The sequence below is a fragment of the Dipodomys merriami genome, unplaced genomic scaffold (assembly GCF_024711535.1).
Source record: "Dipodomys merriami isolate MVZ:Mamm:240054 unplaced genomic scaffold, mDipMer1.0.p SCAF_202, whole genome shotgun sequence".
NCBI lineage: Eukaryota > Metazoa > Chordata > Mammalia > Rodentia > Heteromyidae > Dipodomys > Dipodomys merriami.
Window position 1 is genome coordinate 704775 of NW_027203405.1, and position 14845 is coordinate 719619.

At 56.5% G+C, this 14845-nt stretch overlaps 1 protein-coding gene across 3 annotated transcripts in view; it reads left to right on the top strand.

Moving 5' to 3' along the window:
• Rptor (regulatory associated protein of MTOR complex 1) overlaps nucleotides 1–14845 on the top strand; it is a 287902-nt gene that overhangs the window by 199200 nt on the left and 73857 nt on the right. For all 3 annotated transcript variants that reach the window (XM_070031607.1, XM_070031605.1, XM_070031608.1), the window contains one exon: nucleotides 10671–10746. In XM_070031607.1, coding sequence (XP_069887708.1) covers nucleotides 10671–10746 — 76 coding nt within the window. The remainder of the gene's footprint in view (nucleotides 1–10670; nucleotides 10747–14845) is intronic.

The window sequence follows — 14845 nt, forward strand, 5'->3', positions numbered from 1 at the left end:
TGCTGCTACTTATACTAGTCATACTTGTAACAATGAACAGTATGGTTGGTTTTAGACAAGGCATCTCTGAAGATGTATGGTTTCTTCTGTTCCATTGCCTACTGTTACTCAGCTTTCCCTTGATGTAATAAAACACCTGAGATAATGAATTTATAGAAAGAAAAGTTTCCTGGGGCTGTGGTTTTAGGGGGCTGGGGGCCTGCCCTGCGCCGGTGGCAAGGCCACATCACACCCCGTGGATCAAGAGCATGATAAACCAAACTGCTTACCTCATAGCTGGAAACGCAAAAGAAAAGACGCATGGAGCCAAGCAAGCGCAAGGCTGAGTTCAGACCCCAGTGTTACCCAAGAAAAAAGAAAAACGGAAGCTCGATGTTTTTATTTGTAAGAGAAATCCAAAATGCTTTGTGCTTAGCACACACATGGACGGTAAACACGAAAAGTGAAGACACAGTCTGCGCCTTTTCAGGTGATGAGAGGGTAGAGTGGAGAGAGAGGAAGCGGAAGGGGCCGTCAGGCTCAGCGCTGGCTCCTACCCAGCTGTTGGTTCCCTTTCCTCATCCAGAGGGAGTCCCGGCCTTTTGATCTGTGGAGCAGATCCCCAGGCCCCGCTGAGCTCTGCGGCCATGACTGCAGGGCTGGGCTTGATGAGGTAAAATCCCCAAACCCTGACCACCGAGGAGAGGAGGCCCCAGGACCACCACAGTGGCGGAAACCTGTTTCTGTGGGGTCATGCAGGGACAGCCTGACCCTCGGCTGAGGAGAAGATGTCTGCTCTGCCTGGGACGTCACCCAGCAGGAAGACGGAGGGGGCGGGGCCTCCTCCGTTCTCACCGCCTCCCCAGACACTAGTTAGTGTTTTCAAGACTGGATTTGATGGACATTTCACTTAGTAAGCTGAGGGGGGGCGGGAGAGGGGAGGGAGCAAAGCCCACCGGTGGCTGTGGGCCTCCCCTGGGCTCTGCCAGCCGGAGGCCAGGGACTGGCTTCCTGGAACTAGAGGACTCTGGGCTTTGCTTTCACATTTCAAAAGCTGCGTTATGTGCCCAGATTCTTTCATCTTCATCTCTGCTTTAAGCTGCACACACAGAGAATCCTCAATCGCTGGACCTTGGAGGAAGGAACAGTTAAGTGTGGAGAACGCACAGCAAACCTGGACTTGGTAAAAAAAAAAAAAAAAAAAAAAAAAAAAAAAAACAGAGTTCAAAGGCCCTGAGGAGCAAATGTGCTGAATCAAAAAGATTAGCACTGGAAGAAAGCATTTGAACTCACAAATGCTGTGCCAACTGCAGTCTGTTTTCTGAGGGACGGGCCGCTCTGTTTAAGACTGGGAAATCCCTTCAAGCACCACAGCGAGGCAAACAGAAACCCTGGCATCTGGAAAGAATTAAAGACAGTTTAGTTATCTTTATCATTATCTATTGTTGCCAAACAGTCGCCACAGCTTGGTGGCTTAGAATAACATGCACCATAATGTCACATTCCTAGGAAATAGGTCCTCCACATAGAATCCCTCCAGGTTCAGCGGCACTGGGAGCTGGTAGAGCCCCACCATTCTGCGTCGCTCAGAGACTCTGACCAGACACATGGGCAGCCGATACCATACTACCTGCAGTCACAGCTGCCGAACCATGGGTGCTGACCACCGCCATACTCCCCCAGGCACAAGTCCCGGGCTCTCCGCACTGGGGGCACGGATGTGTGCCCACGGCCGTCCCAAATCAAGTCCTTTGCCCTCCCAGGAATGCTGTGATGACAGCTTACTGGTGACAGGCCTGATGGGAGACAAGTGAGCGGCCTTGGGGAGGGAGGAGTCACTGCTGGGCACGTGTATAATCATCAGCACTTGACTCAGCTTTTAGACACATCCTGGGGACAAGAGCATGCAGAGGCTTCAGAAAAGGCATTGACCCCGGAGAAAGCCAGGGGTCTGCAGCCTCACTCTCACGTGAGCCGGGTTTCTCTGTGTCCTGGTCTAGATGAGCCTGGCGAGGCTGCAGGGAGCAGGCCTGTGTTCACCCTAGAACCCAGAATCAGCCCCTCCTGCAGGTGTGCAGCTCCACATCCTTCTGTCCAGCCGGACATTGGAAGTAACCAGAGAGACAGGAAGCCTGCTGATTCCCACCTGTTTATGCCAGGCCTCGGCCAAGCTGACTGAGGACCTTGTCCTTGGCTGTGACCTTGCTGGCCTCTGGCTCCCTGACCCTGACAACTGCCCTAGCCAGCTCCCTACCACCGCTCCCGCCCTTCCACTGTGCCCAGCCCCCGGGTATGCCCAGCTCACCATCCAGTTTAAGCAACTTGAGCAGTTGGGCATTCCAAAAGGCTAGCAGACAGTGAGGAGTCAGAGTGTTCATTATAAAAGGGGAAATTGGGAATGACCCCAGGGCCTGACAGAATGGAGATGCAAATTGAAGCCTGTGTGCTCTCAAAGAAAGAAGCAGTCTTAAAACTTAACTCCTTGCTATACAAAATACATGTAAACGAAAGAGCGGAGCACCACATTCTATCAGCAGCAGCTGTCTGTCGGAAAGTCTCGTGTAGTCTTAGCATTTATAGTGCTGCAACCGGCATCACAGGACAGGACATCTTAAAAGCTGGTGTAGGTTTGTTTCTTTATGATTTCAAAGGTACCTGTAGATTTCCCAAGCCTGCAAAAGACTAAACATTAAAGTTAAAATTGAATCATGGCTTAGATACTATTGGTCATAAATACAAACATAGAATCAGAAGACATGGATTTTTTTTTTACATAACTAGCAGAAATCCCTAAAATTTAGTACCTAGACTTCCATCTCATTTTTTTGAATGATGTGGAGAGAACTCATTAAAATCCTGAGTTGATTGGGCTTGTCCTGTCTGTGGCAACCCGATGGCCATGGGTTGTTGATGAAGCGCCCATCACAGATGGCTGGCGTAGCGAGCGACCGCACGCCGGCCTGGGCTGAGGGGCCTGGTTAAAAGCACACGAAGCCAACGAATTAATTTTCTACTCTGAAGCGGTGCCCAGATGTTTCTCAGCTGTCAGGCACCGGGGACACACCTCTGCCTTTGTGTGTGTCGACTCTGCTGAGAAATACTGAACCACCCTGTTAGCAGAAAGGCCTGTCAGCCTGTGCGGGCCTCTGTGCTGTCCTGAGCTCTGGTCAGAGCCTGCAGAGCTGCCCAACCGGCTCACTGCCCTGCCCAGGAGCCCAGGAAGCCCCTGGCTCTGCCTCACGGCCCCCCCTCTTCTCTTCTAAATTCTGCCCTCTGCAAGAAAGCATGTGGAGAGACGGGACGTCACAAGGCATTGGAACTTCCAGCAGAGATCTGGGCCAGAGTAGGGCATGGGCCCAGCCTGGCAGCGCCGTGTGCTGCCCTGGCCTGGTGTTGTGGGGTCAGCCTGGGCTCCTTTCACACTCGGCCTCAGCCTCAGCCTCGCTTTCCTGTTCTTTGGTGGAAGAACTCAGGACAGCGGCCCTTGCACCTTCCTCCCTCAGCTTCAGGGCTGAGGTGCCCGTGTGCGCACGGTGGTAAGGTAGAAACATGTCATGACTGGTCACCTCCCTCACGGCCATGGGGTGGAGGGGGAGCCACCGCTGCCCAGTGCAGGGAAGCCAGGGAAGTGAGCTCTTGGGAAGAGCAGCTGTGGCTTAGGGGTTTGTGTGCCCCTCTGCTTGGAGGAAGGAGTTGCGGCGGGACTGGCCGAGGGCTCAGTAGAAGCCGTTGCTAGACAGAACCCAGCTGTGGGGTCTGTGTTACCCAGGCCCGAGTCACATCCGGACAGAAAGGGCCACGAATGCTCATTCCGCACCAGGTAGAGCGGACGAGGGAGGACGTGCTGGGCCCTGATTGCCTAGCGCTGCTTTGGGAGAAAGTTCTCATCTGAAGGCTTTTGGGGAGGCATGCAGTAGTGTGGTATGAATGAGCTCACCTGGCACCCGCATGCTTGTGTGAGAGCAGGTGTGCAAGCCACGAGACCCATCCGGGTGTGAGCAGGGACACCGGCCGCGCTGTCCAGTGGCTTAGGAGGAGGCGAGGGTGGTATGGGCTGCGCAAGGCAGCACAGGTGGGCCTCACGGGGCGGTGAGGCCAGGGGGGCTGCGAATGCGCCTGGGCCTGGGCCTGGGCCTGGGCAGCCCTGGCCAGCCGACACCAGTGCAGTTCTCCCGCCCAGAAGCCAGTCACCTGATGCTCAAAAAGTTGCCAGCTATTCACAGTCTCATCCATCTTTAATATGCTTTTTTTTTAAGCAACATTCTGATGAGCAAACACACCCATGATCTAGATGCCGTGTGCCTCCTGCCTGCGTTAGCGGGGGGGGGGGGGGGGGGGGGGGGACGCCAGAGAAGGGGCTGTACAGCTCCCGCACCTAGCACAGCAGCGGAAGCCTGGGCACGCTCGTTGGCTGAGACCTGGGGGAGGAGGAGACCCAGGGGCCCTGGCCAGCCACGTCTGGGGACCTTGCCCGCGCCCCTTCCTCCCGAGCCGGTGCCGTCTTGCCTGTGTCTGAAGGCCTCCACTGGGTGTTTCCAGCAGGGCTGACACCACAGCTTCCTGCTGTGAGCTAGGGGGCGCCCAGGATGCGGAGTGAAGGTTCTCCATAGAGAAGTCAGTGGCGATGTGGTTTCAAGGAGGAGACTTTCGTGCCTCTGACACGGTCTCTCCAGGGAGTTTCTGGCAGGGTGGTGCCGCTTGCTTCAGAGCTGGGAAGTCAGCACCCGTCAGTCCGTTTTCTCTGAGGCCACTGTGGCCAGGCATCTCATGGAGAATCAAGGAGAGGGCCTCCAGTGGTGAGGGGAGCTGGGCCCAGCATGTGTGTCACGGGGAGCTCCCCCCACTTTCAGTGGCTTTCTCGTGGGGTCCTAGGGTTGGACACCCGTGACTTCAGGCTCCTCTCTTTCTTCTGCCTCCAGACCACATGGATAAACGGGCCTCTCTGACCTTGTGACCAGCAAGTTCCCAATCCAAGGAAACTGACTCCTGCCCCAGACTGGGGTTTCCGGTTTTAAGTGCTGCTTTGGAGTCTCCTGCCCGGCCGGCCTCTGTGTCCAGGGCTGGCCCCCTGCTGGGCTGCCTTGTAGGTCCCTGGCTGTCGGCGGCCATCCCAGCCACGCTGATGAGACCTGCCATGTCCTGGCTTCCTTGGCCCGGGGGTTGTGAGGATGGTGAGGTGTAGACACCCAGGGTTGGTCCACTGTACACTCACCCACTCATGAAAAGCAAGGTGACAGCAGGGCAGGGGAGCAGGCACGGGAAGGCTCCCGGCCTTTGCCCTCCCGCGCAGCATCAGGGTTGTGTTTGAACTTGTGCTTGCTGCGATGGTTCCACTGCCGCAGGCAGTTAGAAAACCCCAGGATGCGAGGTCCCGCTGCCATGGTGGGCCAGCCCGCAGTCCCCCTGCGCTCTGTGCCAGCACATCAACCGCCGTCCTGAAGCCCTGACCACCACTGAGCCTGCGAGTCTAGCCACGAGAGAGAGCATTCTGCAGGCCTAGAAACCACAGCCTTCTCACACAGGAGCAGTCTCGGGACTTCATCATGGCCCGGTGTGGCAGAGTGGAGGCTGCCGCTAAGGCCTTGGACACCTCCACACAGAGACAGAGACAGAGAGAGACGCGTCCCCTGGGCACTGAGTACGCAGACTAAGGGAGGGGCCGGCTGCCTGAGCATCCGTGCCCAGACCTCCGGAGGAAAGCCACTCACCTTAGCAATCTCCCCTCCCCCCCCCCCCGCCCTTTTTTTTTAAAGCAGTACTTGGGTTTGAACTCATGGTTTTGGTTTTGTGCTTGCTATGCAAGTGTTCTTACCACTTGGGCCATGCCACCAGACTTTTGGCTGTGGTTAGTTTTAAGATACGATCTCTTTTTTTTTTTTTTGGTTGGTCAGGGCTTGAACTCTGGGCCTGGGCGCTGTCCCTCAGCTCTTCAGCTCAAGGCTAGCGCTCTACCACTTGAGCCACAGCGCCACTTCTGGTTTTCTGGTGGTTCATTGGAGATAAGGGTGTCATGGACTTTCCTGCCTAGGCCGGCTTTGAAATGCAATCCTCAGATCTCAGACTCCTGAGTAGCTAGGATGACAGGTTTGAGCCACAGCGCCACTTCTGGTTTTCTGGTGGTTCATTGGAGATAAGGGTCTCACGGACTTTCCTGCCTAGGCTGGCTTTGAACTGCGATCCTCAGATCTCAGCCTCCTGAGTAGCTAGGATGACAGGTGTGAGCCACTGGTGCCTGGCACGATCTCTCTTTGACCCAAGCAGATGGGTCCATGGTCCTCTTACTGGTGCTTCCTGCCATTATGGGGATGGGAGGCCCACACCACCATGCCGGCTTTCTCTGTGGAGATGGGAGGCTTGTGAACTTGGTGCTGGGGCTTGTGGAACTATGATCCTCCCAATTTCAAGTTCCTGCACTGCTGAGATGACAGGCATGAGCCAGGGCACCCTGGCCATGGCATTTTTGTGATAACCAGAGAAGAGGAGGACCTTGGTCCCTGGAGTGAGTGCCGGCGCCCTCCACGCTAGTGCACAGGCTCCGCCTGCACACACACTGGTCATAGAAGACTTGTTGCCAAATGCATGCATTCCTGCGAAAGGAGTTGGGTTCTTAAACTATAGCTAGTTGTTAGGCTCTGTAAATGGCCCTTTCTCTTCCATCTTGTCTGCCCTAGGCTGGATGGGGCCACAGTCTCAGCATCCCAGGCTGCCTGTGTTAGGCTGAGCATCCCCTGCGGCCGCCCGGCTCAGGCACCAGAGCCACATTTCAGGTTGTGGGAAGGCCCCCTAGTGCAGGCTCATCGCCACCCATAGCCCTTGGTGACATCTCCTAGGGACCTGGGAATGTGACCCATCTTGAGTGGCATGTCCCAGCCCACAATCTCACCCCTGAAAGGAGGGAGAAGGGGGCCTGGATGCACACAGGGGGACAGAGGCCCTCCGCTCTCTGGCTTGAGGCTCAGAGCCTGGCCTGGAGCAGGCGCTGGCCCTGGAAGATGAGCAGCGGGCTCCCAGCAGGCCGTCTGCCACTCTGGGTCTCGGAACTCGGCACACAGTGGCCAGGACTTCCGCACACCCAGACTGCAGCCCGCGCCTCCCCAGGGAGCTCACGGAACGGTAGGCAGGAAAGAGCGTTTGGAATAAATAATTGAAAATCTAGTTATTATATCCTTGGGTGGTGATGGAGAGGCTGAATTTTTAGCAGGAGGGGGAAAGGGAAGAAAGCCTAACAAAAATTGAGGTTAAAGCCTAAGTAATGTACATTTACACTTGGCTCCAGGCGGGGGAGCTGGTGATGAAATGCTCTGCGCCCGTTTCCTGTTTAATTTTTGATGCAAAGCCATCAGGGAGTCGTTCCCCTTCACTCTCAATTTCAGGGGTCCTGGAACCTGGCATTTCTCTGCGGTAATAACCTGCACTTTCCACTCTGATTGATGGGTGCAGATGGAGTTGCAAGCGGGAGGCTTTCCTGCAGCCCACCGCCTGGCGCCTGCCACCCTAGGCCCGCTTCCTAAAAACCCGCTCTTCCAGGCAGTGACTCATCCAAGCAGCCAGAAGCTGAGAAAGTCCCCTGCGCCAGACCCGCGCGGCCAGACCCTCCCCCACGCCGCGCTGCCGCCGCCGCCACCTCCCACCCCGGCTCCTGCTCCCTCCTGGGTGCCAAATGGAAGAACTGGTGGCGGCAGTGGCCCACCGCCACTGCCGCGGCTCCAGCTTTTATAGGGCCTGCCTTCCCACTCATCTGTAGCTGAGAATCCCAAATTAAAACTGCACGCTTGATAGGATTTTGTCTGATTCTGTGCTCATCAGAGAGCTAAGTTCTGCGAGAACAGGATTGGCACCATTTGGGAGTTTGATGGGAACAGAGAAGGGGTCCGACCCTCCCCAGGGTGCCCAGCTCTCCATCCCCGGGCTCTCCACCCGAGGAACGGGCACTGGCGGACTTTGTCTCAGATGTTGGCAGCCAGCCTGATCCCCTCAGCCTCTGGCTCTGCAGCCCTCTGCTCACCTCTGCGCCAGCCCCGGTGCCGGCTCTCCGCGTCCCCACCCATCCCTCCGCCTCCAGAGCGCAGGGCCTCTGAGCTGCTCTTCTGATGCAGGAAACGTGGGGGCGGGGGTTCAAGTCCTCCCAGGGTGGGAATCAGGCTCGCGTGAGCTCTAGGACCTCAGAGAACTGCGGGAGCCTTACAAAAGGGCTCTTTCTGCTTCCTGACTTGGAGAACATGCTAGACATTTCAGTTCTGAGCTGTAAGAAGAAATATACATATGCTTTACCTTCACGAACAGACCCAAAGGGGCCTGGCCTGGGCAGTGCCGTCTGGAGAGCACGCTGGGTTCCAGCTGCCCAGACTTGTGCTGCGCTCTTCTCTAAGTTGTACACGCTATTCTAACTCCTGAAATAGATTAAGTTCCAGGCATCCTCAGCCAAATTGCAATGATCGTCTTGTGCTTCTGTCTCCACGTAGTAGAGCAGAGCACCCTCCTCCTGCAGGCAGGTCAGAGGGCACAGCACATGCGAGCTGTTTACCGCCTGTGTTTGGAGCCCCTTCTAGATAGTTCCTCCTCTGGCCTCCTCTGGGGCCGGTCAGATCTTTGAAACTGAAAAGGAGTTCTGTGTCCAGCTTTAGGCTTTATCTCACTTTTAAAGATTATATTTCTACTTAAGTAGTTGTACAAAGGAGTTGGCATTCAACAAATGAGTTTGTAAGGGCGGTGCATCTTGATCTGTTTACCCAGAGCTTTGCTTTCCTTCTGGATTTAAATTTTTTCCATTCTTGTTTTGGTCCTTTATTAAGACATAGAGAAAATGTGCCCTTTTACCTGCCAGCGTGCAGTCTCATTAGTCTAAATAAAAATCACAGGGAACTCTGAGTCTCAGGAAATTACTAGACTGCCATTCCAGAAACGGACTCTATTGTACGGATCATCGTGCTGTGTCCCCAGGAGCGTATTCCTCAAAGGAGGGAGGGCCAGGCCAGGAGCCTCGCCGCGGCGTGGGGATGGGTGCCTCCGGATCGGCGCCCGTGCAGACAGGGAGCTCCTCCTTGAGAATTCATGTTGAATGCTGGGGTGGCCCGGGCCGGCCAGCGCTGCTCTCTGTACCTGAGGCCCCGCCAAACCTTTGCCTCCCCCAGGGTCTCACAAGGACCCCGTGACGGGCACCGCCGCTTCCGCTGTGGTGAAGCTGGCCCTGAGCAGGCTGCAGCCCGCAGTCCTGCGGGTAGTCCCCGGGGAGCGGCCCCCACATGGACACCTAGCGCTCAGAGAAGAGCCCGGAGCGCAGGGCCTGGAGTGGGGTGTGGGGTGCTTTCCTTCCCTCCAACCCTGCGAGCAGTTGCTCTGAGCGCCGGGGGAGGGAGCGACTTCCCTTCTTTCTTCATTCTCCTTCCACAAGCGTTTGCTGGTGCCTGGGTCTGTCCCTGTGCTTGGGCCGCTGGGACTGCCGGACGCGGACCTGGGCGCCCAGTGGGGGCGCAGTGCTGCGGGCGTCGCAGGAAGACAGCGGGTGAGCGCGGTCGGAGCTCAGCCAGTACAGGGGGCCTCCCACCAGCCCCCGCTGCAGCCTGAGAGTGCTGGTAGCTCAGATACACGGGCGGGTCCCGGGGTGGGGTTGGGAGCATGCGTCCGTGAGCAGTGGGAGGGCTGCCCAGGCCACGGCCGCATCTGCCAGTGGAGAGCATATTCCCTGCGGGGGGCTCTGCAGGGTGGGAGAGGGGTGTTCCCCTTCCTCCCCGCCCCCTCCTACCCCCTGGCTGCGGCGAGGGAGGCTGGCAGCGTGGCGGAGAAGGCATGGCCCTGGTGCTCTGCCAGCTGCCCGCCCTGCTGCCGGGACCTTGCGGAGCCACGGGGCCAGGGGTCGCGGCAGGAAGTGGGGTTGTCCGCCTGTGTGCTGGCGCGCTCTGACAGGTGACCAGCCGTTGCCTGTCATTTCTGGGGTCCCTTGTCGAGGCCTACCTGTGTGGCTTTAGCCCTGGGAGCCAACCTCCCTGCCCTGCCCTGCTCTGCCCCTCCTTCAGACCTCCGGCCGAAGCAGGCTGGCACAGAGCCTTATGTAAGAGCAGCCAGCCCGCGGCCAGCCTTCGAGTCTGCTCCCCAGTTACGCAAGGACGCATGTATGACGCAGGACGCGTGTATGACGCTGCACGAACCATCTTGCAATGTCTGAGTGTCTGGAAAAGGCAGCCTGGGGGCTGGCTTGAGGTTGGAGCTGGCTGTGGTGTCTGCCCGCTCGGGACCGTGGCCTGACTTCACACTGCCCCGTGCTGCCCACGCGGCCTGTGCCCATGGTGTCCTCGTGCCAGGAGGCTGGTGAAGATGGCCACGTCTGCCCACACAGGGTCTGCCTCCCTCTGCCTCAAACATCCCAACGGCTTCCCCGGCCTGGGCGCTGCACGCAGGGATCTGGGACCCGCCGTGGAGGGCGGCCAGGCTCCTTGGCCTTTCTTGCTTCGTAGAGAGAATGGATGCGACGCGCCGGGTGTCGGGGCCACAGCACCAGCAGTGCCCATGCAGGGACCCGGCTGGGTTCTCCAGACCTTTCTCCAGCTGACTCAACTCTGGTGGCTCTGGCAGAGCTGGACCTCGCTCCAGGGCCTCCACAGATCCTGCCGCGGGCCGTTCGGGCTCCTCTCCCCGCAAAACCCCTGCTCCAAAGCTGCTCACTCATGCTGGGGTGCCCTGTGTTCTCTCCCCAGGCAGGCCTGGGACCTCGCGGTGGACATTTGCCTCTCCCAGCTGCCCACCATCATCGAGGAAGGCACTGCGTTCAGGGTGAGTCCCCTCCTCCCTTCCTGGGGCTCTGGGGTGGTGCAGGCATGGTTCACTCACCTGGAAGAGACTGGAGCTAACCAGAGTGGAGGCTGGGCCAGCCGGTGTTCAGGCTGGACTGAAACGGGCAGTGTGTGTTTGAGTTGTTCTCAGAAGTCTGCTTGCTTGGTGCAGACCGCCCTGGTGGGTGGAGGCGGGCGATTCTTGCAGCGCCTCTGGGTGGGGAAGCCGAGGCCTGGGCAGCTGGGACAGCCTCCCTGAGCCTCTGCCTCACTTGAATGGTGAAACTTTTTTCTGTTTTATTTCTCCCTTTTTGATGGGGAGTGGGGGTAGGGGTGTGTGTGTGTGTGTGTGTGTGTGTGTGTGTGTGTACGTACGTATGCACGTGTGCATGCATGTCAGCAAGGCTTGAACTCAGGGCCTCGTGTGTGCTGGGTAGGCATCCTACCACCTGAGCAACACTCAGACCTTTTCGCTTCCCCCCTCCCGCATACCACCACCACCAATGGAGCCTCGCTTCCTGCCCTGGCAGAGCTGGAGTGGCAGGCGTCCACCACCACACCCATCTAGCTGTGGGCTCGGATAGGGTTTCATTTGCCGGCGCTAGCTTCAAAATGTGGTCCTCCCAGTATCAGCCGCCCAGGTAGCTGGGGCGACGAGCGTGAGCCACCATGCCCTCTAAAGGGAGATGTTCTCGTGGATTTGTGCGCACATTGCAGGCTGCCCGACTCGGTGCCTTGAAGGGGCACTAGGTGCTCTTCCCTCGGTTCCCTTTGTCTCCCCTACATTTTGGGGCAGAGAGCCGTCCATCCCAGAGCCGTAGAGCACCGGGGAGGGTGGCAGTGACGCAGTCCAGACGCCATGCCTGCTGCCCACTCACCTTCCCACCCCACACACCGGGGCGTTGGGCTCTCTCAAGGAAGGGTGGGGCCTGCTGCCGCAGGCACATCTGGAAAGCCTCCCAAGCCCGGGGTCTGCGCTTCCCAGAGCCCCGTGCTCTCCGTGAGATAGCACTCTGCCCTGCACACACACCAAGTGCTCAGACCAAGTGCTCAAAGACCATCTGCATCCTGTCTGGGCAGCGGTCAGTATTCTGCGTGCAGGAGCATTCTCATCAAATTGGGGTGGGGTGTTGGCGAAGGAAAGAGCCCCGTGTGGACCCTACAGCTTTTTTTCTTTGCTCTTTTTGGAAGTATAACATAATAAGAACAATGACACGCATTATAAATGAGCTTGGTGAGATTTTGCCCGTCCACACGCGCAGGCGCTCAGCACCCGGGCTGAGCAGCAGCCAGCCCAGGCCCCTCGCTGCCTCTCCGCACCGGGACTCGTGGACCTTCGGAGTGCGGGCTCCATGCCCCTTGCTCTCACTCGACATCCCACTGGCTCCAGGCTCCCAAACCCAGCCGTCAGATCCACAGGCAGTAGAGGTTACCGTGGAGCCTGAACTCAGGCCCTTCTACTTGTGAGGTCCCTGAGGCGTGCCTCTGTAACTGGTCTTTTATTTTTTGGCTAGTCGTGAGCCTGAACTGAGGACCTGAGCACTGTCCCTGAGCTTCTTTGGCTCAAAGCTAGCACTCTACCACTTGAGCCACAGCACCACTCCCAGCTTTCTTTGTTTACATGGTACTAAGGAATGGAACCCAGGGCTTCATGCATGCAAGGCAAGCACTCTACCACTGAGCCACCTTCCAGTCCTGTACTGATCATTTCTGAGATGGGGCCTAAGCTCCATTTCAGGTAGTAACAAGGATGATCGGTACAAGCCACTATGCTAGGCTCTCAGGTATGAAAGGGTCTTGTAAACTTTTCTGCCTTGGCTGGTCTCAAAGCACAGGCCTCCCAATCTCAGCCTCCCAAGGAGCTGGGATCACAGGTGTAAGCCACTGGTACCTGGCTCAGTGGGTGTTTTGAGTTTTCTGTTTGAGGTGTTCACAGTCAGAGCTGGCTGCCTTTGGCCCAAGCATAGTAGAGCCTGAGACTAAAAGAAGAATCATTCACTCGGCCTACCTCAATTTGAAATAATAATTACTCACTGCGGGATACATTTGAATATTTTTGTCACTCCCTACTCCCCAAAGTTTGCGCCTGCTGAAAAATGCCTCATTGCCCCGACCCCTGACCCCGACCCCTGGTTCTACTGGGGCTACCCACATTTCTAGACAGTGCTCCACGGGGGACATCCACTCTCACTCCTCCCACCACGGGTGATCTCCTGTGGGTCGGGTGCTTGAGCCCCGTGTCTGCCCTAGTCTTGTGTGCTGTGGCGCTTCTGCGTACCGACCTTTGTCCCTTGTCCCTTGTCCCTTTGCCCCATGCGCTGAGTGTCTTGGCCTACTCTGGGCTTGCTTCTCCCCTTCTTACTGTTGTGAAGGTGGTGTCCGGGGGGTTACAGTAAGTCAGGAAAACACATTTCTTTTCAGACGGTGTCCCCACCCCCTCACTCTCTCCTAGCCTTTCCCTCCACTCCTGCCACGAGTTGTGCAGTTCATTTCCAACAGTGTCTGGTACCACTGCTGCATCTGTTCACCCTTTTCACTTCCTCACACTTTTGTCTTAGTGAACAGAAATCAGCTTTTTTGCTTTTACGGTGAGGGCCCTTGATGCCGTCTTTGCAGCCATACTGCAAACGCCCAGGTAAACGCCCTGAGGAGCTGCTCGCTGCCAGCGTCCGGCGTAACGTCCGGTTCTGTGGCGCCGCTGCCTTGGACCTGGCGGTGCCGGTGTGAGGGCCTGCCACTGCTCTTCTCTGTCCGTAGGCCATTGTCCTCCCTTGTCCCTGCTCCAGCCCCATGCTGTCACAGACCCTCCGCTGCAGCCGGGGGCCTCTGGCTTCGTTCCTGTCTAAGATTGCCTTGGCTGCCTTGGGGCCTCCGGATTTTCATATGGATTTTATGATCAGCTTGTTGGATTCCTACGGAGAGCCTGCTGGGACTTGGGTTGAGATTACCATGAATCCACATGAGCGGAGACGTCAGCAGCGTCTTTGTAATATTGAGTCTTTGCTTGCAAACTTCGCTGTATGAATGTGAATGTCCCTGGGAGACATGGAAGAAGCACCTTCCTCTGAAACCAGACACGCCTGCAGCCCAAAGAACCATGCAGACTAATCCATCTAAGTGGAGGAGTTGTATCCAGGGTTACTCACAGATCATGCGTGTTTGCTTGTTTGGTTTTGGTTTTAATCTAAGGGCTGGCAGGGAAGGAGTAGTGATTGATGTCCTAGGAAGGCTGCGCTGTACAGCAACCTTGCCTCTGTTCCCTGGAGGAAATGTTGACAGTCTCAGGGTCTCTGGCCCGTCAGCTGGATGTTTGCTTCCTTTGTGTTCCTGCCTCGGGCTCGGGCCTCGGGGCCGCGGTCTCCGGTAGGTCACTGCAGCAGCTCCTGCCCCAAAATGGCAACAATCACGTCAAACCTAGTGGACCAGTTTTCCCACAAATTTCATTTTCTGGATTTTTTCCTTTATTTATATTATTTGCAAGTAATTTTATAGCAACTTTCCAAACTTCTTTTTTTTTTTTTTTTTTTTTTTTTTTTGGGTCCGGTCGTGGAGCCTGAACTCTAGGCCTGGGCGCTGTCCCTCAGCTCTTCAGCTCAAGGCTAGCGCTCTACCACTTGAGCCACAGCGCCACTTCCGGCTTTTTTTTCTTTTTGCTTATGTGGTGCTGAGGAATCGAACCCAGGGCCTCGAGCATGCAAGGCAAGCGCTCTACCACTGAGCCACCTTCCCAGCCCCTTTCCAAACTTCTTTATTCTGATATTTTACTCATAATTTACTGGCCTCATCTTAAAACATACTTTTTTTTTTTTTTAATGTCGGTCGTGGGGCTTGAACTCTGGGCCTGGGTGCTGTCCCTCAGCTCTTCAGCTCAAGGCTAGTGCTCTACCACTTGAGCCACAGCACCACTTCCGGTTTTCTGGTGGTTTATTGGAGATGGGAGTCTCACGGTCTTTCCTGCCCGGGCTGGCTTTGAACCTCGATCCTCAGATCTCAGCCTCCTGAGTAGCTAGGATGACAGGCGTGAGCCACCAGCGCCAAAACTTACTTTTACAGGCATACAAAAAGCCTAGTATATATCTCGCTTTTCCAAAGTCAGTAGT